This window comes from Prionailurus bengalensis, chromosome D3, assembly GCF_016509475.1.
Source record: "Prionailurus bengalensis isolate Pbe53 chromosome D3, Fcat_Pben_1.1_paternal_pri, whole genome shotgun sequence".
NCBI lineage: Eukaryota > Metazoa > Chordata > Mammalia > Carnivora > Felidae > Prionailurus > Prionailurus bengalensis.
Genome location: NC_057356.1, coordinates 72593747 through 72617525, shown reverse-complemented (window position 1 = coordinate 72617525; position 23779 = coordinate 72593747). Strand labels below are relative to the sequence as shown.

The 23779-nt window shown below is 36.5% G+C and overlaps 1 protein-coding gene across 4 annotated transcripts in view; it reads right to left on the bottom strand.

The window, feature by feature from the left end:
- DCC (DCC netrin 1 receptor) overlaps nucleotides 1–23779 on the bottom strand; it is a 1143392-nt gene that overhangs the window by 29809 nt on the left and 1089804 nt on the right. For 3 of the 4 annotated variants that reach the window (XM_043558864.1, XM_043558865.1, XM_043558862.1), the window contains 2 exons: nucleotides 13561–13716; nucleotides 4018–4230 (listed from right to left, as the gene is read on the bottom strand). In XM_043558864.1, the coding sequence (XP_043414799.1) occupies nucleotides 4018–4230; nucleotides 13561–13716 (369 nt within the window). The remainder of the gene's footprint in view (nucleotides 1–4017; nucleotides 4231–13560; nucleotides 13717–23779) is intronic. The other variant, XM_043558863.1, reaches the window with a different exon arrangement.

The window sequence follows — 23779 nt, the reverse complement described above, 5'->3', positions numbered from 1 at the left end:
ATTTCAGGTATTTTTTTTTAAGCCGACAAGAGAATGACTTTACTTCATCAATCAGTTTGACTAAAGTAATGATTTTCTTAGAATTAAAATTTGTTGAAAGCTCTAAGTATTTCATCTTTTAGGCTAAGAAGCATGTAGTTAATGTCACAGCTAATACATTTGTCAGTCTGCTAATTTTCTTTTTCTATTAGAATAAGTAAACATCAGCCCTTTCTTAAAAGCATACTATTTACCATGTGTCAGGAGCAATGCAGGAAGAACTTATTTGAAAATCATGAGGTAAGACATTATGAAATGAACAGGAATCACAGGGAGACAATGAAGGAGAAACATGAAAAGGAAAGGCATTTAATAATTCCAAAGTGATGGCAGGATATGCCTCAAGGTGAGGGGGCGGGGAGGGTGACATTTAAAGGAGAACCATGAAAATATACAATCAACCAAAAACTCCAAGATATCGGCAAATATGAAAGAAGAGATGGTTTTTAAGAAATCATTTAAATAAAAACAAGAACAATGGTTTAACAAAAAAGAAGGCTCTTAAGTGTACAATGGAAATAAAAGAAAACGAGTTCTTGCCCGCATGGCATTAGATCGGAGAATCGTTCTTCAGAAATGCTTATTATTTGAGAGAAGAGGTGTAGAGAAAGCAGAAAGGACTCTATTTCCCATCTTTTAAAGACACAATACACTTATTTATCCTACATTGTGTCAGACTTTGTTTAAGGTCGCTTGGGTAATATTGTAACTGGAAGAAAACAATAAAGAGTAAATAACAATGCCATTGCTTTATTCTGTCTGTTGTCAGATGTTCTTTCTAAAATTAGGGTTCTTTGTTACCATATCCCTGGAGCATGGGTTGATTTCCAAACATTGTATTCCAAGACAAATATTTCTGCCACAGTAAATTTTCATGTGAAATAGACTTCAGAATTTTATTTTCGCCTTCTTTTCAATGTGAATCTTTACTTAATTGATCTTTACTTCCAATTAGAGAGAATAGTCAACAGTATAAAGTGCTTTGGCACATTAGTTTTTTTGTGTTATAAAACTGGTGTTCTTTTGCATAAAACAGTTAAACCTCTTATGTTTCCTCATTAAACTGTGATGAAGAAGGCTTGTGAGGAATTGGTATTCCTCAACTCAAAATTATTTCAGATTTTTTTTTTTTCTGTTTAGCAGTTTTGGCCTGATTTGATGTAATAAGTTTTTTTAAAAAAATTTACCTTTACTGTTGTCATTAAGTTAGACACAAGCTAAGACGTACAAATGAGTTCCTAAAATTTCAGAACTCAGGCTTTCTGTAGTCAGAAAAAAAAAAAACGAATGGGAGAAGATTCATCACTCAGTAGTTGTGCACACTTAGCTATGCTACTTAAATTATCTGTGTCACAATGTCTGTATCCATGAAATGGGGTTAAGAAAGTAGCTACCTCACAAAGTTTTTCTGAGGATCAAATGTACTGTTACAAGTCTTCAGAAGCATGGCAGCCATATAGCATATGTTCACTAAAGAGTTAGTTATTGTTAATAGTTGCAGTTTACCTGCTATCTATCCTGAATACCAGTCATTCCAAGGTCTATTCTCTTGGTTGGTATTGCAGTGGGGAACAGTGCAATCAGAAATCACCAGTCAGTGTGCTCTTGATGCAGGAATTTCATTAAATGAATTCACTTCCTTTATACTTCTCCTTGTCTCAATTAGCTAAGACCTCGTAGTTTCAGGGCACTATAAAGTAGCAGACTCTCCCCATAATGTGCATGGAGTGCATAGATGTGGGGGATGGGAGAGGGGATTGGGCAATACAGATCTGCTTTAAATCCTAGTGTGGGCTTCTTTTGGATTTGAAGATCTGTTTCCTGTGAAATGAAGTCATGACCTCCATTGAGCCTATGTGTCAGAGAAGACCTCATCCATACATCCCAAGGGATGGAATCCTTCCTGTGCTCCAACCCACCTCCCAGGGTCTGGTAGCAGAGCATCCACACCACATATCACAGGGAAGGAAGAACACCAGAGGGCATGAACACAAATCAATTTATATGGTACCAGGAACACAATGTGTTCTTAATACTAAGATAACAGTCATAATCACCATAGTATTTTTTCTAGTTTTGCAGTCATCATGAGGCTTATAAACTAATGTAGTGACTACAACTACTGTAGGTATGGATCTGAGTGACAGAAACTTAAACATACTTGCCAAATAGCAGGTTGACCAATCCAACTGTGTCTATTAAGGGGGCCGCCTCTAATTACTTGGAACCATTGAACTTTATTCTCTTATGCTTGATATATTGGGCCTGTTAAGAATTATTCCAATAGTTCAAATACTTTTAAGCACTACATAGTTCTTTATCTTTATGTATCTACTTATCTATTTATTGGCCTATCTTTCATCCTGTCTGTTGATCTTCTTTCTTCTCCTTCTCCTCCTCTTCCTCCTTCCTCTTCTTCTTTCCCTCTCTGCCATCCCTTATCCCCCTTAATCCCTAACAGAAACAAAAAGGAGCTCTGGATTAGCACCACTGGATGCCAGATGAAGTGATAAACTGAATACTGCATTGGGAATTGGGGACTCTGGTTATCATCTATGCCGATTGATTTTATTAGAAAGGCATTCTTTAAGGTTGGTGTTCCCTAATTCCAGTGTTGGGTGTGTGGGTGTGTGTCCCCCCACCAACACTAACCAATTCTTAGGCACCAGTAGAGTATCTAAGAATTCAACTCAGTTCTGACATGATCTATCCAGAAACAGTATCAGATTTCACAGGTTAAGAATTCAACCAGACAGGACTGCCTCCCACTCCTGACTTCAGATGCCAGTCACAAGTTCCAGGCTGCTATCTGTGCTTCTGAGCTACAGGCTACAGGTGGTTCCAACAGCCTCCTCTTTAGATGTGATTAATTTTCTAGAGTGGCTCACAGAATTCAGGCAAACACGTTTGCCAGTGTATTAAAGGATATGATACAGCCAGATGAAGAGATACATAGAGCGAAGAATGGAGAAAGGGCATGGACGTTCTATGCCCTCTCCAGTCACATCATTCTCCCCAAATCTCCACATGTAAACTAACACAGAAGCTCTCTAAACCTTGCCCTCTTAGGTTTTTATTCAGGTTTCATTGCACAGTCATGATTGACTAAGTCATTGGTCATTGGTAGATTCCACCTCAACCCCTCTCTCCTCCCAGGAGGTTGGGAGTGGGACTGAAGTTCCAACCCTGTAATTATGTGGTTGGTCCTCCTAGCAACCAGCCCCCACCCTTGGGGGGGTACCCAAAAGTCATGTTCACACACAAAAAGTCATGTTCATCAACATAATAAAAGACACCTTTACCCCCTTATCACTAAGGAAATTCTAAGGGTTTGGGGAGCTATGAGCTCCAGAGTGCCAAGAAACTGTGGAGGAAGACCTAATATATATGAGAAATATATTTTGGTCATCTGAATGACCACATATGTATTTCTCATAAAGCACAATACCATAGGCACCACAGAGATTCTATTTGCTATCTAAGTTTTTGGGTTTTTTTATTCGTAAAATTAAGAAGTTGGACTCTATCCTGGTTCTGATACTTCTTTCCAGCCCTGGAACAGTGACATAAGAACTTCCAGAAGATGACTGCTGAAAGGCACAAAGCAGAATAATGGGATTACATGCCTATCTCTAAAAAAGTGGCTTTTCAGACCTTTGTACCTTTACCTCTAGTCTTGGAGTCTAGCTTTAAATTCTAGGATCCACGTGGCAGACTAATGAACCAGAAAATTGTCCAGCAGGGTTCAGGATCAATGAACAACTTTTCAAAGGAATGAAGGGCACCTACAACCATCCAGTTGCTTGCCAAGGCAGGTACTTAAGAGCTGTTCCATAAACATCAGTAACAGGAGCATACTGGGCATGCAATCAGTGGTGAACAGATATATTGCACCCGGCCTTCTCAGGAACCCTCATGCACTTAAGTAGAGGCACCAAGGATAACAACTACTTAAATATGAACAAATGAGCATTTTACCTGGCTGAGACAACAGTGGTGTGTAAGGGACTTTCGGTTCTATTGCACTCATTGGTGGAGGTAGCAAAGGGTTAGCAAAGCTGCGGAGTGGGTGAGTTGGTCGAACACAGGCCGTGGGGATGGTTCTGCTTGGTGCCTCCTCACTGCTGGGATGCTCAGGCTGTGCTGGGGGCAACATGGGTGGCTGCTGGGTGGTTGGTCCTTCACTCACTGCTGCAATGGAGACAAGAAAAGCCATTCATTATTCCAGGACAGAGCTTGCTTCCCCTAAGTCAGCTGACGGGCCTCTGAATCAATTCAGAGAAAGAAGTCAGGATCTGGACAATCTTTTCTTCTAGTTATGAACATTCTCATTCCTCTCCCTTCATACATTTCTGGGATATAGCAGCCCCACCCCTTTAAACAGTGGCTATAGATCCAGCAGGACAGGGATCTATCTTGCAGGAAGAATAGTAAAATATACACAGCATTGACTCTATTGCCTGAACTGGCGGGGCCCTGTAATCATAAGTGATGAAGCAAGAAAAAAGAGTTATTTCTCCTTTCACAAGGAGCAATGCCAGTGAAATTCAATATCCCAAACCCAGCTACAGCTGCATTATTATCTGCCAGCCAATATGCCAATTTTTTCTGCGATTTAAACATGCCATGTCAACTGTCAAACAAATCAGAGTTACCAGGTGTTCAAGGCATTGCTAATAAAATGATACAAATAATAGCCACTATCATTGTCTTCCAAAACAAAAAAGAAGCACATCCAGCTAAAAAGTTATATGAGAGATGACTTTGCTGGAACAAGTTGCCTGAATGCAGGATTGTAATTTTTCCTCTTTGGCAGCAAACCTCACAATTTTCAGTCAGATTACTATAGTTGAAGACGTTTCACATAGTCATTTGCGACTGCCGTTGGGTATTTGGACACTTTTTTTATACAGAGACACACCTTTTATCCAGAGACCACAGTTGAGTCAGACTAACATATTGGCAAGACAGTTTCTTATGCTAGGGACACTGTGACTTGACTTTATCATTCATGTTAAAAATCACCAGGTCCAGGTGAAACTGTAAATGAAAAGAGCTGGATAGGAGGTATAAGGTTGATGAAATAAGAGTATTTCTGATTACTTTTTTTTTTTAAAGAAAGTTCTATTGGGTAAGTGGGAAAAATGCAATGATAGGAGATAATATCTCACTTTGAAAGAGAATTTTTAACCAGGAAATATTTCAAGATAATTAGTTTGTGAGATAATTTTGAGACAACTCTCTGGGAGGCTCAGTGAGGTCAGCAAAGGGCAGAGGAGCTAGAAAGAAAACTTGATAATGCTGAAGGGAGTAGAGATTAAAGATGCCAAAGATCAAGACATTATATTAAAGATATGCAGAAGTGAAATGTGCCTTCAGAGGGTATTTGATATCAAAACTCATTTTTCTATATTCAGAAAGGTTAGAGGTCTTCTGGGTCACTGAGAAGCCTCCAGGCTTACCCCATTCAAAGATGGAGGTAGGGAGACATAGGGTTGGCTGAGGACAGGATGTAGCCATAAAGCAACCAGAACTAGTAAACAGGCAAAGTTGACAAAAGATTTCTTCAAAGAAAATGTAATCAAGACAGCAAACTGGAGAGAACTCTGGGGGTAAGAGGAGTTTGAGGAGAAGTGCTTCCTCTTTAGGCTAGGAAGTCCTATCATGGAGAGGGGTGCATACATGCAAAATATCAAGATTAAAAGGTGGGGCTCAAAGGAAAACATTAAGGCAAATCCTTGGTGATGTGGATTCTCACAAAAGGGCAGAAGGGATGGAGACTTCAGGCAGGTGTTTATTAGGAGCTAAATTATTTGTAGGAACATAAAGGAGAAAAGGGCACCTGCCTGGTTTAGTCAGTAGAGTATGTGACTCTTGATCTCAGGATTGTGAGTTTGAGTCCTATATTGGATATAGAGATTACTTAAAATCTTAAAAAATATATATAAAGGAGAGAGAAACAGGTGTTCTTGTGTTCAAATTACACAGTCTTGATTGAATACAAGAACACCTGTTTCTCTTTCTTTCCTATTCTTAGGAACCCCTGGCTGGCTCAGTTGGAAGAGTATGTGACTCGATCTCAGGGTCCTGAGTTTGAGTCCCATGTTGCGCAAAGAGATTACAAACAAACAAATAAACAAACAAATAAATGAAAACTTTAAAAACTATGTAATTAGATGGTTGACAGTATAGTTTTAGAGATAAAGAAAATTATGCTTGTTTTACTCTGGACTCATATTTAATCTAAAGGAGAAAATGACCAATGGTCAATATCTGAATAAAAATACAGTATCTCTTCACTTTAGATCAGAGAGAAGCAGCCGTAGGAGCCTAGACCTGGGTCCATCTTCATCACCAATGGGCTAGTTTTTATTACAGGTCCATATCTTCCAGGGAAAGAAATTTCATAATTTTCCTTAGAAATCTGCCTTAAGTAATTCCATTGAAGATGGATTGTAATAAATCCATATATTTTAAAAACTGCTTTAACCATTAGAGAAATAATAATATATTGTGTGATATGCTTCTTTATTCCATCCTTCATATTTTCCTGTTCTATTGCTTCTACATTTTTGAAATAAAAAAGATCTATGTTAAAATATTATTGTGACATTAAGTTTAATAAAATTTGCATGCACTTTTTTAGTCTTCTAAAATTTAGTTTCTCAAAATGCTCAGGCTTCACAGGAATTTTGATGACATCACCAAATGTTCTGTGGCCACTCCCATTCCTATTCTCTTTAGTGCCATTGCTCATTGGCATCTCTAAAATTACAGATTCTCCACATGCCCCATCCTCCATCCCAGGTCTTCAGGTGGCCACCATGATTTGCACTGGGAAGATATCTGAGGGAAGTAGTGGGAGCTCCACACAGATAGAGAAGATCTTGGGGAAATCAATCTCCAGCACCAACCATTATGAAAAGGAAAGTGCCTAATCTAGTGCTAGGTGGAAATGGGAGATGAAATGCATCACTAATCCACAAGGGACTATTTCTGTTTTGTTCAAAAATGACAAGTTTGCTTAATACCTAGTACAATGGGCAAGGTACAGATTCTCCATACACAATGCATAATTATTTTATGTGGAGCAAAAGAAATGCTTTCAGAACTGGTTGACATTTGAGGCAGTCCAAACTCTTGATGCAATAGCAATGGCTCCATAGGAGAAAAGCCCTCATGTCAGATGAACCCATTTGGCCAGTTCAGGCGCCTGCTTCAAGACACCTGTGTGAAACAAACCGGCTCAGTGATATGATATGTAGATGTGCGAAGAGCTCTGAAAGCAAAGAAAACCTCTCTTTTCCCAGGAAAGTATAGCCACCTTGCAATTCAGAAAGTAAAGTGAGAATCAAATATGTGCTGGCAAGGCACTGGTTTTCAAATGATGAAGTAGTGGGAATGCATTGTACAAATAGCATACAATTACACAGTAGAGTCAAGTTTCAAGGCACTTTATAATAATTAATGTCAACACAGAAATAATTGCTACAGAGTATCTGGCAAAAATATTGCGAAAATGGAAATGAGGATTTTTCTTCTATCTAAAATTGCAATATTTGAAAGAAATGTAGCACACCAATAACTCTACACAAAGACTTTGAGACACGAATGCTTAAGGAACCCAATTCCCTCATTAATCTCAGAGCAACATCATGCAAAATTCCTGAGTAACCCCAGTTCCTTCCTCACAGGGTGGATTCTTGCAAAGACCCTAGAGAAAAAGTCATTAGCTCCAATGTGTCTGTGATTTTATCTAGGTCAAGTCCCATTATATGATTTCCAAATTGGGGGAGAGCTGCCACAGAAAAATAACATGGGTGAAGGTGACCAGCCTTCTCATTAACAATGACGATACACAAACTAAAAGGAATGGTAAAAAAAAATCATCTAATCTCTAGTATCTACCTGTTTCAAAGATGAGAAAATAGTGGCGCCGATTTTATAGTGACTTGCAGAAATGGGGCCTCAAGACTATCTACTGGTTGAAGTTTTCAAAATATAGCGCTGTTTCTTCTTTCCCAGGGACAGTTTGCCTATTGAAGCTAAGAACAGGACTACAATTTATTAGTAGGAAGAGGAGATACTTGTCTGTCACAACTATATATAAATCTTTATCAGTGGATCACCAAACGTGTGTAATGCAAATGTACTATATCCTGTATTTTTCTTTTCCTTGTGGTAGGAGAGAAATTCAGCTTTATTTTTGAGTTCAGAAAGCAGCAGATCTTTGAGGGCAGAGTTTTAGTGATTCATTTCTTGTGCAACTCGAAGGTCTTTCAGAAAACTTTGGAGGAAGGAGAGTCTCCACATTTGGCACAGATTTTTTTTTCCTATGTGTGACTTGTTGTTTCTCAAGGTGACTAATAAGACATCTCCAGCCAGAGTCATGAAATGTTTTCTGCTTGAGAAAGAACACGGGTGTTTAATGTTCTCCAAGGCATTTAGAAGCCGATACTGAATGGCTGGAAGTTAACTGGTTCTGACAGTGATTTAGAGAATATTTAGTTTCCTAGAAAAGAGGGTGCTTATTTTTTTTTCTTTTCTAAGTAATCACTTGGAAACACAGATCTGTTCCTATTCCTTTTGCACTGCACATTCCTTTTGCTCAAAAAACCACTTGATGTATGACTGAATGTGTATTTTAAAAACCTGTAAAATCTTGGCCAGGAGTGGTATGTCCATGCCTTTTGATTTTAGATCAAGTTCAAAAATTACTATGCTAAGCACTCTGTTAGGAATCCTTTTTTTTATATAACTTAATATAATAGTTATATATTTTATATTTATATTATATATTATAGTTATCTAATCACCCTTATTTAATAATCCTTACTTTAAATAAATTAATAAAATTTTAAAAAATATTGAAGAGACTAAATGTTTCTTTATTTCATTCATTTATTTACTCATTCATTCATTCATTCATTCCTTTATATCTAGTAGACTTTATTTTTTAAAAGCATTTTTGGTTCACAGCAAAACTGAGTAAAAGGTACAGTGATTTCCAATATGCCCTCTGCCCCCACATATACAGCCTGCTCCACTACCAAAGTCCTGCACTAGAGTGGTACATGAGACTGTAACCACAGATATAAACCAATCTGTAGTCCCTAAGCACAAATAAAAACACATTTTATCGTAGTTCACTTAATGTTCTTTGGATTGGCATGCATCACTGCAATCTCTGCCTCTGTTGTCACATAGCCATCTTCTCCCTGTGTGTCTGAGTCCCTTCTCTTGTAAGGATGCAAGCCATATTAGATTAGGACTCACCCTAATTCAGCATGACCTCACCTTAACTTGATAACATCTGAAAAGATCCTATTTCTAAATAACATCTCATTCACAGTATTGGAGGTTAGAACTACAACATATCTTTTTGGGAGACACAATTCTATTCATAAAAGTCTGCCCTTTGGCCCCCAAATATTCATGCCCTTAGAGGCCTGGGTCTATACAATCTCTTCAGGCAGACAGAAGACAGCCATGTGAGGGAGGCAGATATTGGAGTTCCAGAAACCAAGGGACACCTGGGACTACCAGAAACTGGAAGAGGCAAAGATGGATTCACCCCTAGAGACTTGGGAGGGAACATAACCTTGACAACACCTTGATTTTGGAATTCTAGCTCCGGAACTATCAGAGAATAAATTTCTATCATTTTAAGCCACCTGGTTTATGGTCCCTTATCAAGGCAGCCTAAGAAATGAATGCACACACTGTGGAATGATCTGAAACATAGACTCTACAATGAGAAATGGTGACACACACCAAGTCCTCCTGGTGAATAGTAATCTGTGGTAGATTGTATTATTTGTTCACAATTCACCCTTCCCTCCCTTTCCCTGTGAATTCTCTAGTTCATGTTGGGTGGAATATACGTATCTCTATCCCATTGGTATTGTGTTTCTCCGTGTAACTTATTTTGGCTGGTGGGGAAAGAGGAGAAAATTATACTAGATTATTTACTATTTTTGCTTTCATTGACATTTAACTTTTGGAATGATTATCCCTGTGATTCAATGAGGCAGTTTTGCATGTTGCACCAAATCAAGAGGAAAAACAAAGAATAAATGGGATGCTGAATTCTCAGAAAGAACTATGTCTTTAAAAGAGAAAAAGAAACTACAGGAACACATCATGAATCAAATAAAATAGTTAACTTCTTAAAAATAAATGAAGTGAACTTTGGCTTGTCTTGGTCTTGCTATGGTGGAGAGATAAAGCTCATTTTACACATTCTTCTCATGCTTCATTTTAAAGTCAGAGAATATAGATGAAATCAAAAGAAAACACTAGACAATGATATAATGAGGGAAAAGCTAGACTAAAATTATAATCCCCTCTTTCTTTCTGGGGAGAGTACATTTCAGAAGCAGAAGCAAGGCCTTGTGGCTTCTGAATTATTTGACTGGAATTCTTTTCCTAGTTGTCCTGGGATTTGGAAATTTTTGCTTCCTAGACTTCCCATATCTTCCTCGTTTAATCCCCTTTGATATGGTTTGGGGAATTATTTTTCCTTGAGTTTTTGCACACAACTCTATTATGTAGACACGATGTGCAGTGAGAAAAGGGAAAATAAATCTAATTCTCTCTTGGCAGATTTTTGATGCCTTTTAATTCTAACCTTGCTACATCTAGACGATTTATGATTTCTTAGCGCTGTCCCTGTTGGGTTGGAAAAAATATAGCTTACCTCACAAATATATTTTATTGCTGTTACCATCTTATCTATTACAAAACATCCTATCTCACATGAGCTGCTGAGTCACCTGTTCCTAACTAAGGGAAGAAAGCCATAAAATCGATTTTAAACTGCTGTGCTTGAAGAAAAAAAGAAAAACAGTCAAATGGTATAGGAGAAACCACCAGGGTGTATACAATAGATTGAGAATCTCTCTCCATACCTACTTTCTTTAAAACAAATTAAATACTATCTTTAGGATATAAAATCAATATTCAAAAATCAGTTGCATTTCTATATGCTAACAATGAGCTATCAGAAAGAGAAATTAAGAAAACAATCTCATTTACAGTTGTATCAAAAAGAAAAAAAGCACTTAGGAATAAATTTAACCAAGCAGGTTACAGATCTGTACATTGAAAACTATAAGACACTGACAAAAGAAATTTCAGAAGACATAAATAAAAGGAAAGATAGTCATGGGTAGAAATGACTATGCTCATGGGTAGAAAGAACTAATATTGTTAAAAATTTCTGCACTACCCAAAGTGATCTCAGATTCAATGCAATTCTATCAAAATCCCAATGGCATTTTTCACAGAAATAGAACAAACAATCCCAAAATGTGAATGGAACTACAAAAGATCCCAAAACAATATTGATAAGAAGAGCAAGCTAGAGGTATCACGCTTTCTGATTTCAAACTACATTACAAGGATATGATAGTCAAACAGTATGGTACAGGCATAAAAATGGGCACACAGATTAATGGAACAGAATGAAGAGCCTGGAAATAAATCTATGCATATATGATCAATTAATTTATGCCAAAGAGCTAAGGATATATGGTGGGGCAATAATCTTCAATAAATGGCACTGAGAAAACTGAATTGCCACATGCAAAAGAATGAAACTGGATTTCTTATGCTGTACACAAAAATGAACTCAAATGTTTTAAACACTTGACCTTAAGACCTAAAACTGTAAAATTCCTAGAAGAAAACAAAGGGCGTGAGCTCCTTGACATTGATTTTGGCAATGACTTTTTGGATTTGACACCAAAAAGCAAAGGCAACAAAAGCAAAAATAAACTGATGAGATTGCATCAAATTAAAAAGCTTCTGTACAGCAAAGAAAACCATCAACAAAAGAAAAGTCAACCTATGGGATGGGAGAAAATATTTGCAAACTGCATTTCTGATAAGGGGTTAATGTCTGAAATATATAACAAATTCATGCAATACAATAGCAAAAAATTAGATTAAAATGAGCAGAAGCACTGAATACACATTTTTCCAAAGAAGACATGTGAATGGTCAACAAATATGTGAAAATACACATATATGTGTATTCACACATATGTCAAACTATGTGACCTTACTAATCATCAGGGAAATGCAAATCAAAACCACAATGAGATATCACCTCATACCTGTTACAATGGCTATTGTCAAAAAGACAAGAGATCATTGTTGGAAAGGATGTGGAGAATAGAGAACTCTTGTGCACTGTTGGTGAAAAGGTAATTGGTGCAGCTACTATGGAAAACAGCATAAAGGTTCCTAAAAAAATTAAAAATAGAACTACTATATGATCCAGCAATCTCACTTCTGGGTATATATCCAAAGGAAATGATCCAGCAATCTCACTTCTGGGTATATATCCAAAGGAAATGTACTGTCAAAAAGACGTACATACTCCCATGCTCATTGTAGAATTATTCACAATAGCCAAGATATGGAAACAACCTAAGTGTCTATCAGTGGATGAATGGTTAAAGAAGATGTGGCCTATATACAATGGAATATTACTCAGCCTTGAGAAACAAGGACACTTTTTTGCAGCAATCTGGATGGACCTTGCAGGCATTATCCTAAGTGAAATAAATCAGGCACAGAAAGACAAATACTAAATGATACCACTTACATGTAGAGTCTAAAAAAGACAAACTCATAAAAAAAGAGACTAGAATGGTGGTTACCTGGGGCTGGGGGGATAGAGAGAAAAAGAGAGATGTTGGTCAAAGAGTACAAACTTCCAGTCATAAGATGATTAAGTTCTGGGCATCTAATGTACAGCATAGTGATTATAACTAATAATACTGTATTATATACCTGAAAGCAAGAAAGTAGATTTAAAACATTCTCATTACAAAAGGGAACCATTCTTATGTGACATGAGGGGGGTATTAGCTAACTTTATGGTGGTAATCATTTTGCAATAAATAAGTATCTCAAATCAACACAATGTATTCCTTAAATTTACATAATGTTATAAGTCAACTCTATCTTATTAAAACCAGAAAAACAAACAAACAAAAACAAATGAAATACTACTCTGGAAATCTCTTTCTCCAACAATCATTACTTAAACATGAAACGCTATTGCTTAACCGATTTAACCAAAGAAAGCTAAAGCATTCATCTAAGTACTGGTTCATCAGGAATCAGTGAGACACCTTTAAATACATCCAACAGACACTTACACAAGAACATGCTGGAATATAGTCACTCGATTATTAACTTCCTAGTTGACAGCATGTATTAATTTCAAGCACCTGGCACTTCATTGTTTTACTGAACTGGTTAACCTTTGTTTCCACACAACTTCCCATATTGTCTGCGGAGCGTACTGTGGAAAGACTCCTAGAGAATCAGTTTAAAAGCATGTGGTAGGATCCGAAGGACTGACTGTGCTCTGATTCTGGCCCAGGGCAGAGGAAAGTCAATTTTTCCAAGGGATGATAATGTCAGAATGCTATACATTTAACAAGACATCCTTGGTTATTATTCATTCGTTCTTCATAAAAAGAAAGGAAAATGCATCACACTGACTTTTTCCTGCTCCAAAACCTCGGTCCACAGACAATGTTGGGAATGGCACAGGCCGGAGGGTGAACTGTGGGTGGGGGTATCCACACGTGGGAGATGGAAGGATTCCTGGGTACTGGGCGCTTTCCAGGGTTGGCACAGGGATGGCACTCACGACAGCTGCAAAAACAAAGATGTTGTTTTTATTATTATTTATCTTATGTTGTCACCTACGAAGCAGAAAGGAAATGGCTAAACTTTCCCATCTTCAAATCCATGCATGCTCTTCATAGTATCTTATAGGTTCCTTTACTTACCTCTCTTTCCACAAAGTCTCTCTTTTAAAAAGCTCACGCCTCCAGCACCTTACTATAGAACATTACTCTGAGATGTCAAACTTCCCACGGTATCAGTTAATTTTTTTTTTTTTCAGAGAGTGAGGGAACAGGGGAGCGGCAGAGGTAGAGGGAGAAAGAATCTCAAGCAGGCTCTGCACTTAGCATAGAGCCTGACTCGGGGCAAGATCTCACGACTAGGAGATCATAACCTGAGCTGAAATCAGTAATCAGATGCTCAACTGACTGAGTCACCCAGGCGCCCCCAAAATTTCCTATGGTTTCAAAGAAAGAAACAATGAATCAAGTTACTATAAAAGCACATTAAGGCTTCCTGGTGGGTTTTTTTGTTTTTGTTTTTTTTTGTTTTGTCTTTTATTTTCTCCTAAGCAAGAACCCAAGAAATGTTCGGTTGTTCAGAAACTGAATATATTGGGTAAAGTGGGCTAAGGAAATGGGAATTTTATGTTAATTCTGTGAAAGATGTAATGCTCTTGAGAGATGATCAGGTATTTACAGGTATAATCTCATAATCATACTTAGGATTTTTATTTAAATAGAAAATGTCTTCAAATAGCAAAACGGTACAGCTTAATGACACATTAATTTAAATATAACTAAATGTTGTCTGGGAACACCAAACATTTTTTACTTATACTGGCTTAAACCCACAGACCAATATCTTACACAATATTTCCTAGGTGTATTAAGCATTATTCAATTCCATTATTCAATATCTATTAAATTATATCACATAAAATATTTATTCTAATTGTAGTCAATCTTCATCTTATATTATCTTAGAAAATGTTTAGTATTTCCTACCTCTTTTTAATAAAAAATAAAATTTTAAGCCAGCTCCTGGAATGATCTTCAGCAGTATATTTTTGTCCATTACATTACTCAAGTTGTTTCTATTATATGCATTAGTTTTATTTGATCACACCCTAATGCCAATCCTGGAGTTCAACATGCATGTGCATACATATTTACCAAAGAAAAAGCTTTCTCTTTATCATATTCCTCTTACATAAGTAACTTCATAATCATTGATACAGATTACTTTGTATTATTTTGAGTTAGTTACAAACAACGTGTAGATTTAAAGCATATTTTTTAACCTAAAATGCAGATTAATTATATTAAATATACAGAATTTTAAATCAAAAGGGCTGCTTCTAGTAAAATAGCTTTTAAAATTACATTCTGGAATTTATTTCTGAGTGTATTTATAATGCTCCTTGAAATGCATATTAACAGGCTTATTTGAATTGAAAAATAAAAAAAAAATTGGTTTCACAATAAGACTAATTCTTTTAAATAGGTGAAGTGATGGGTGTTTTCCACAAATTGAATTAAAAACTGTATAGATTTTAATAAAAACATTTTTCAAAGAATTATATTGTAATGGTATAAGTGATATTTCAATGCTTCAAATCCTGTCTTAATATATTGTATTATGTAAAGTACCTCCTAGTGAAAAAAGTTTGCAGATGTATTTTATAATTACTCTGTAAGACTTGGTAAAGCTTTTTATAGGTGCATCTCTTAAAAATGATGAAGTAAATAACTTGAATGAGTAACAAATACTTTTGAAAGTCAGGCAGTTTCTAAAATTTATACTTGCAGTATAATTGGAGGACAATATCTAGTTGTTACTTGAAACATTATAAAAAATAACTTCAGGTGAGAATTAAAAGTATGGGATTCTGACCTATAATTTGGAAGTTCAAATCATTGAGTGACTGCTATAAAAATCTCATTGTAACAGTCACCCACACATAAATGCAAACAAAGTTTCATAGTGTTCAGATAAATTAAAAAAATATTGGAATAGAGTTTATGCAAAAAGTAACATTAATCCACAGATGTATGCAGTACGTGTATGGAAAAAGCCTCATTCATGTCATTAAGTGATAGAATTCTAATAAAGTCTTTCTTTACACACAATTGTACAGAAATACTAATTGTAGTGTTAACTCAATCCAGAAGAAAAAAACCCAGCAGTTGAAAACTTATGCTCACATACGTCTATAAAATAACATATAATTTCAGTTTATAGAAATATTATGTTGCAAAGAAGTAAGATAGATGATCAATAAAAGACATAAAGATATATGGCATTTGTATATTATTCTGTAGGGAAATTAAATCGCAGGTACTAGTTCAAGGGGAAACAAGTGTAAATTTTTGTCAGTGAAAGAGAAGCTTCCTCACATATTTTGTAAATGGATGGTGGTGGATATCAAACTGATATAATTTTTATACATTTGAATTTATTTAAGAGAGTGGTATATGAAAAAAGTACATTTTTCACAGGTATTTACAACAAACTCTTTTAAACGTTAAATTCAGAATGTTTCAGGTGATATAAAGTTTTCAAATTAGTTTTGGGACGAACTGAATGAAAATTTGAGAATAAGTGGTTTACAGCACAATGTCTTATAAAGATACTTTAGAAAGAGTAAATTGGGATATACAAACACATGAACAGACTCGAAAAGAAGAAAAAGAAAAAAAATGACAGAGAAAATGGTAAAAAGAATCAGAGATTCAAGCCAGATATCAGCTAAAATGACTATAAATTCCTTAAAGAAAAGAGGTTATAATTTTGTAATCTTTGTGTCTCTCACACTATACTGGTAGATACTTCTTATTTTTCAAGTGAGTTAATAAGAAGGATTTTCTAGAAGTAATATTTAAAAATCTGTCATTTCAACCCACTGGAGACTTTTTAAGTGGTTTGATGTATTATTTAGTTTCTTACGGTTTATAGTTACTATAGTAATAATGGTAGTGATAATAGACTTGAACACATTTGTAAATAAGAACCATACAATAATATAATGTCTATTTTCGGAAAACTTAAACTCTCAGTCTCCCAGGTAGTCAATTTAATGATATCATCTATCTTACTGATCAAATGGGATCACTGCATAGTCATTAATATAGATTGCCAGGTTGTAAAGCTATCCCTGTGTTGACAATTTTTACCCATAAATAAATGTGACAATGATAGTTTTGCTTAGATACATAGAAGGTACCCACTCCACAAATTGTGCACATTTCCTTATCAATATTATTATTTGAACTTAACCAATATCTTATAATACACTTAGAAAAAGAATTTCATACATATCTCTTGGTTGGAGCTGAATAAATTTGAATGGAGAAACAAAAAATAATTTGGCAAGCCACAGAATATAAAATCAGAGAGCTGAGAGAACCCAAGAGATTAAATTTATATTGCAGTTCCAAGTCTTTCATTATTGAAGAAAGAAATTTTCCTTTCTAAGAGTTTTGCATTTTCACTACTGACCTGGGTACAAATGGCTTGCAAATAATAATTCTTTAAAAAATAATAAACCTATTGTATGTTTCTGCATTTCAGCAATTCCCATAGTTCTATTCCCTGACATAGAATATAGTCTGTATTCCAAAGCTTTGGTTCTTAAGTATTTTGATTCATGATTCATTTCTAAAAGGGCACAGAAGTCTACACCTACTTATAACACAGTTGTTGCAGAAATGATCATTCTAAAGTAAGTTGGATACAACACAATGTATTGAAATGCTTTTTAGTATTTTTCTGCTACGTGTCAGTTTTAAAAGCCAGAAACACACATCCACATCCACACACACATTCTCTGTCTCTGCCTCTGTCTCTCTCTCTCTCTCTCTCTCTCTTTCTTATTCACACTATAGTTCAAAGCATTCGCTGCACTATGTTTATGTAAAACAACTCGGAGAGCGATATTATCAAGAATTTTCAATAAATCTCTGCTCTGTGGCCAAAGATGACAAGAAATCTGCTCTGACACAGCTTGCTGACAAGTGAATTTATATCTCACACTGATGCACAAAGATTTTTCAAGTTGAAATTTCCTCACCAAATTACTTAGCTCTCTGAACAGGGCACACTGATATCTGAAAGCTTTTACAACATTCTTAAAAATGTTAGCAATAAACACAACCTATAGGAAATCTAAAGTAGAGATTTTTTTAAGCTACAATTTTAATAAATAAAGCCCTCTGTAGGTATTTTTCAACATGGTACTTGACATAGTTGAGAGAGGTGTTGAAGAGGAGAGGCAGAAAAATAAGAGTAAAGATAATATTTTGAAGTGAAAAGAATTTATGTGAAATGATTTCTCATTCTGCCTCTCCTTACCACGTCTTTTCTGCAATGACCGATATATCAGCTGGACTATTTGGAAATTTAGTGCCTATGGCCCTTGATAAATATTTTTTTTTATCTCCTTCACATTTTCAGGCGTCCATTGGCAAACACTTTTCATGGAATATACACGAAAAAGTCCACCAAAAGCCCACCAAAGTCCTCTTTAGGAAAAGTGTGAACATTCACAAATATGTGTTCTGTAGTTATTCTCCATATCATGCTAAAGAGCCCAAGCACTGAGGTCAAACTGCCTGGGTTCATTATCTAGTTCTGCCACTTAAGCACTGAGTAGGTGTCACAGCCAGTATCTAAGATGCCTCCCATTGAGTATCACTGTGATATTCACATCTTTGGGGAGTTCCCTGCCACATTTCACCAGGGTTGGTCTGGTGACCAATGGAATGTTATAGAAATGCAGAAGAAATTCCACTTCCCAAATCAGGTTTAAAAAGATTGTCTTTGAGGGCGCCTGGGTGGCTCAGGTGGTTAAGCATCCAACTCTTGATCTCGGCTCAGGCCGTGATCTCATGGTTTATGAGATTGAGCCCTGTGTCAGGCTCTGTGCTGACAGTGTGGAGCCTGCTTGGGATTTTCTCTCCCTCTCTCTCTGTCCCCCTGGTTGCTCTCTCTCTCTCTCTCTCTCTCTCAATAAATAAATAAACTAAAAAAAAAAAAAAGATTATCCTCTCTCTTTTAGATCACTCCCTCTGGGGGAAGCCAGGAGTCATGTCTTGAGGACATGCTGGAAAACCTGTGGACATGATAGAAGCTGTTGAGAAAATGAGTTCTTGTTTTATGTTGCTTCATTTTGGAGGTAATGGATAATTGCTCATTAGCTTGGCAAGTGATTTAAGGTCACTATTTCTTAGTTTTCTCTTTGTAAAGTGGAGATGATAATAGTATCAACTTTGTGGAGTGGCTATGAGGATTTGAGAGATCTTCCTTAGTACAGAAGAGAGGAGCGTCAGGGGTCAGCCTTTTGAAAAAGCTGGTTATTGTTATCAATCTCCAGGGATCCAACAGATCTTAAGATTGTTTGCGCTCAGTAATCCTAGGAAAGCATTCTTGGTTGGATGTAGGCATTCACAGGGGCTGCAGGGTGATAGAATGAATGTCCCGTTCTAGAACCTGTCAAGCTGGGATCAGTGTTAGGATACTGGCTTCTTACACCATGAATGCAAGGTTCAGGCAAGGATTCTGAGTCGGAATCAAATGTTTTAGGGGTTGGAATGATCTTCATATCAGTAAAAGATGGACTTCTGGTAGTACAGCACCTCAAGCCAACAGAATTCTAGTTTTTAAAATCTGCTTCTTCACTTCTCAATAGCTTCTCCAACCCATTGTTTGAGTTCTGCAGTAAAGTTACTAAAGCAGATGGTGGGAGTGGGGAAAAAAAGAGTTGGCTTTCACAGTGAATGTTCTAGAAAGCCCCAAACCAGTGGTCATAAGCAGCTTCTAAGCTATCACAAAAGCAAAACTGTATGCCTTCCTTTGCCTTAGTCTTTTTACTAGATACTTTCAGGCCACTTTTTCAGACTTTTTTTTCCCTTAAAAAAGATGGGATTGCATTTTTTTCCCCTTAAAGATGTACAGGGAAACAGAAAAAAATGAAATTCAGGAGGCTCCTGCCCAATAAACTCTCATACATTTAATTATCAGAATTTTATAACTAATGTAATCTTAGAGGTCACCTGTTTTGATCTATATCCCTCCCATTTCTGCTTCCTCGCCTTTCCTCTAGCACTTTACAGAAGAAAACACAGGTTGAAAATGGAAAGGGGAACCAAGGTCAAACAAATACTTATGTTCCATCAGGTAATAAAATACTAGAAATGTAAGTAAATCTTTATCCTTCCAGGAATTGCTCTCAGCCAAAGAAGTTGCTTGCCCAAGATTACACCCCACTTTGCAGGGGCAGCCTGCATCATACTTGAGACAAAGTCCAGAAACCCACCTCCCTTGCCTCCTTTGGGAAAACTCTAAGGGGAAGGCCAGCACCAGAGCAACCCATAGGGTCAGCTGCAGCTCCCATTAAACTAAGTCACCAGTTCAGTTTCTCCCTCCTCCCAGTCCTGCATCCCTTACCCTCACAAGTGTTATTCCAGAAAGCACTTGTTAATAAATTGCCTGTATTCTAAATTCTGTCTCAGAGTCTGATTCCTGAAAACCCAGCATATGACCCTTAAATACCCTTTAAAAATTCAGGAAAGTTATACTTGATGCTTCTGATTTCTTTTTTTTTTTTTAAGTGTATTTATTTTGAGAGAGAGAGAGAGAGAGAAAAAAAAAAAACATAGTGGGGGAGGAGCAGAGAGACAGAGAGAATCCAAAGCAGACTCTACACCATCAGCACAGAGCCCAACTGGGGCTCCATCTCATGAACTGAAAGATTATGACCTGAGCTGAAACCAAGAGTCAGATGCTTAACTGACTTAGCCACCCAGGTGCCCTGTTGCTTCTGATTTTTCACAAATAATTTCATTTATATAAGAAAAAACATTTTTTTTCCTGAAATTTATTGACAAATTGGTTTCCATACAACACCCAGTGCTCATCCCAAAAGGTGCCCTCCTCAATACCCATCACCCACCCTCTCCTCCCCCCCACCCCCCATCAACCCTCAGTTTGTTCTCAGTTTTTAACAGTCTCTTATGCTAAGAAAAAACATTTAAAACAATTCTTTGGTCATTGTAAAAATAGTCAGCCTTTGCTACCATTTTAAAACAAAGTGCTCGGGATTGGAAAATCAAAATACATGGGTATTTTTGCCTGTGCTTTCAGCTAGTGTGTTTCTCATGAGCATTAGTTTACTTTGCTGTGAAATGTGTTCAGGGATAGGAGCAAACAGAGGCCACATAATGTTTTCAACCAATAAGTTGACAAACCTTAGACAAATAAACAGATGTTGCACTCCAATGAAATTAAATACATTTCCCCATGGATTTTAAGAACAAAAAGCCACTTCAGATCGTCTATATTTGATCTGCTAATTTACATTTTATAAAGCATGCTGAGAAATGTCAAGGAAAAGGGGAAAAGACAGTCTTACAAAAATAGCAATTCTTAAGTGGAACAGCAAACATCTTCATACATGTGACTAGAAATCAGCGCAATGCTACAATGTAGTTTATACAAGACTCAGTAGATGAAAGACTTGATAAATCTAAATAATACTGCAAGTGGGGCCATCAGAAATGTATCTACTCTTCTGAATGAAATCATAGCTCTCCCAAGATACAGATTTACAATTTGTTCAGCAGAGTTATCTAAGACCTATCAATCATGTCAATTGCAAAGAGTTTATTTTATTTATCAGAAAGCTTAAGAATTTATTTTAAAATCAACTTTGATTATATGTTGAAGTCATTTCCTTTCGTTAGATAGAGTTTTACCAACACAGAGCTTGGAGGTAACAAAGAATATGATATGACAAAGTTACTTCAAAGATATATTTTCTTTTTTTTAAAAAAATTTTTTTTTTCAACGTTTATTTATTTTTGGGACAGAGAGAGACAGAGCATGAACGGGATTGGGGCAGAGAGAGAGGGAGACACAGAATCGGAAACAGGCTCCAGTCTCTGAGCCATCAGCCCAGAGCCTGACGCGGGGCTCGAACTCACGGACCGCGAGATCGTGACCTGGCTGAAGTCGGACGCTTAACCGACTGCGCCACCCAGGCGCCCCTCAAAGATATATTTTCTATTGAGTCTTCATTTCTCATAGAAATTTTATTTAGGTATAATATATATCTTGAAAATTGGAATATCCAAAGTAGTGGTCAGTGATTTTCCAAAGTGAAATGCCTTGCAACTATCATCGAGGGCATGAAATAGAACATTATCAGAAGTTGCTCTATGGGTCTTCTGGTCACTGATCATCTCCCATCAAGAGTAACTGCTCTTCAGAATTCTGACCCAATAGATTATTTTGCCTGTTTTTAATTTGACATAAATTGAGGGGCACCTGGGTAGATCAGTTGGTGAAGCGTCTGACTCTTGATTTCAGCTCAGGTCATGATCTCAGTCTCCTGAGTTCGAGCCCTGCGTTGGGTTAGGTGCTCACAGCACAGAGCCTGCTTGGAATTCTCCATCTCTCTACCCCTCTCCCACTCACACTCTGTCTCTCCTAAATAATGTTAGAAACTTAAAATAATAATAAAATTTACATAAGTTGAATCTCATAAATGTATTAGGTTTCTGTCTTACAACATTTTATCTGTGAGATTCTCCCTATTGTTTATGGCATTTTAGTTTGTTCAATTTCATTGCTGCATTATATTCCACTGAATATAATGAATATGTTATGGTATAATAAAGATATGATATGGGGAACGGTACTGCCACACATATTCTTGTTTGGGTCTTTTGGCGAATACATTATGTATCTCTGCTGGGTAATTTTACCCAAGGTTAAAACTGGTATAAGATTGGGATTGCTGGGTCAGAATATTCTTATACATTTTATAAAACTATTTCACTATTTAAAATAACGTACCTGCATTATATGATAATTTTTAAGATAGCAACAAAATCAGTTGCTGGTCATTTTACGGCCCCCATTCATGTAGAGTAGGACACCAGGAATAAGGAAAGGTTTGCTGTTATAGGCAAAGAGCAAGTTGGAGCTCCAGGTGACAACTTGAGGCGGCACAATGTAGTGGACGGATCTAGCACAGGTTTTGGGTTCCTACTCTCACATTCCTAGTTTCCATAATTGTAAATTGGATGGGCTACTGTCAAAAATCTTTTTTAAAAGTATATAAATAATATAAGGCATGCAAATCATCTTAGTCCTTGGAGAAGCAGAATACCAGAGGTTCAGAGGTTGTCCAGGTGTGTCCTGAGGTAAGTCAGTAAGCTGTCTGAGTCTCTTATCTTATATGAGTCTCGCTATCTGTAAAATCAGGATAATCTCACCACATGATAATATTATGAGGATTCACTGAAATAGCAATTAGCAAGGTATTTAGCAAGTGAATAATATTCAGAAATTCTCAGTATTTGTTAGGTTTCATTTCATTTTTCATTCTTTCTAAGCTCATTATTTCCTTTCCTGTTTAGTAAAAACAATTTTAACTGCCCTTAATACATCATAAAATCTTATTAGAAGATATTCTAACTATAACTGATTTTAAGAAAGGTCCTTAAACACTGGTGTGTTACAAACACAAGGCAGTCTTTTAATGCATTTACTTATTCATTCATTCATATGACAGACGTTTAGCAAGCACCAGTTTTGTGCTAGTATTGAGCTATACAATGTATGAATGCAAAGATGAATTAGATGCATTCCCTCCCTATCATGAAGTAATTCACAACCTGTTAGAAAAGGACAGATTTGGACTGGAATACCTAAACATATGAGGCAGTACATAATTAATGCCACGAATATAGTAGAATGAAATGCTATTCAAACATGAGAAAGGAAGCCATCATTTTCTGGATACAACATTCAGAAAAGAAAGAATTTATGAGAGCATCACTATCTGCTCTGGTCTGTGAAAAATGCATACAACTTTGTTAGGTAGAGATAGCCACTGAGTCATTCCAAAAAGAAAGAAATGTTCAGAGGGAAAAAACAAAGAAAAGACCATGTATATTTATGGACAGGCAATTTAGTCTAGCCTTGCAGGAATCTAGGATATATCTCTATCTCTCTATTTCTATATCTATCTACCTACCTACGTAACTACCTACCTACTATATCTATCTAGGCATAGGAACAGGAC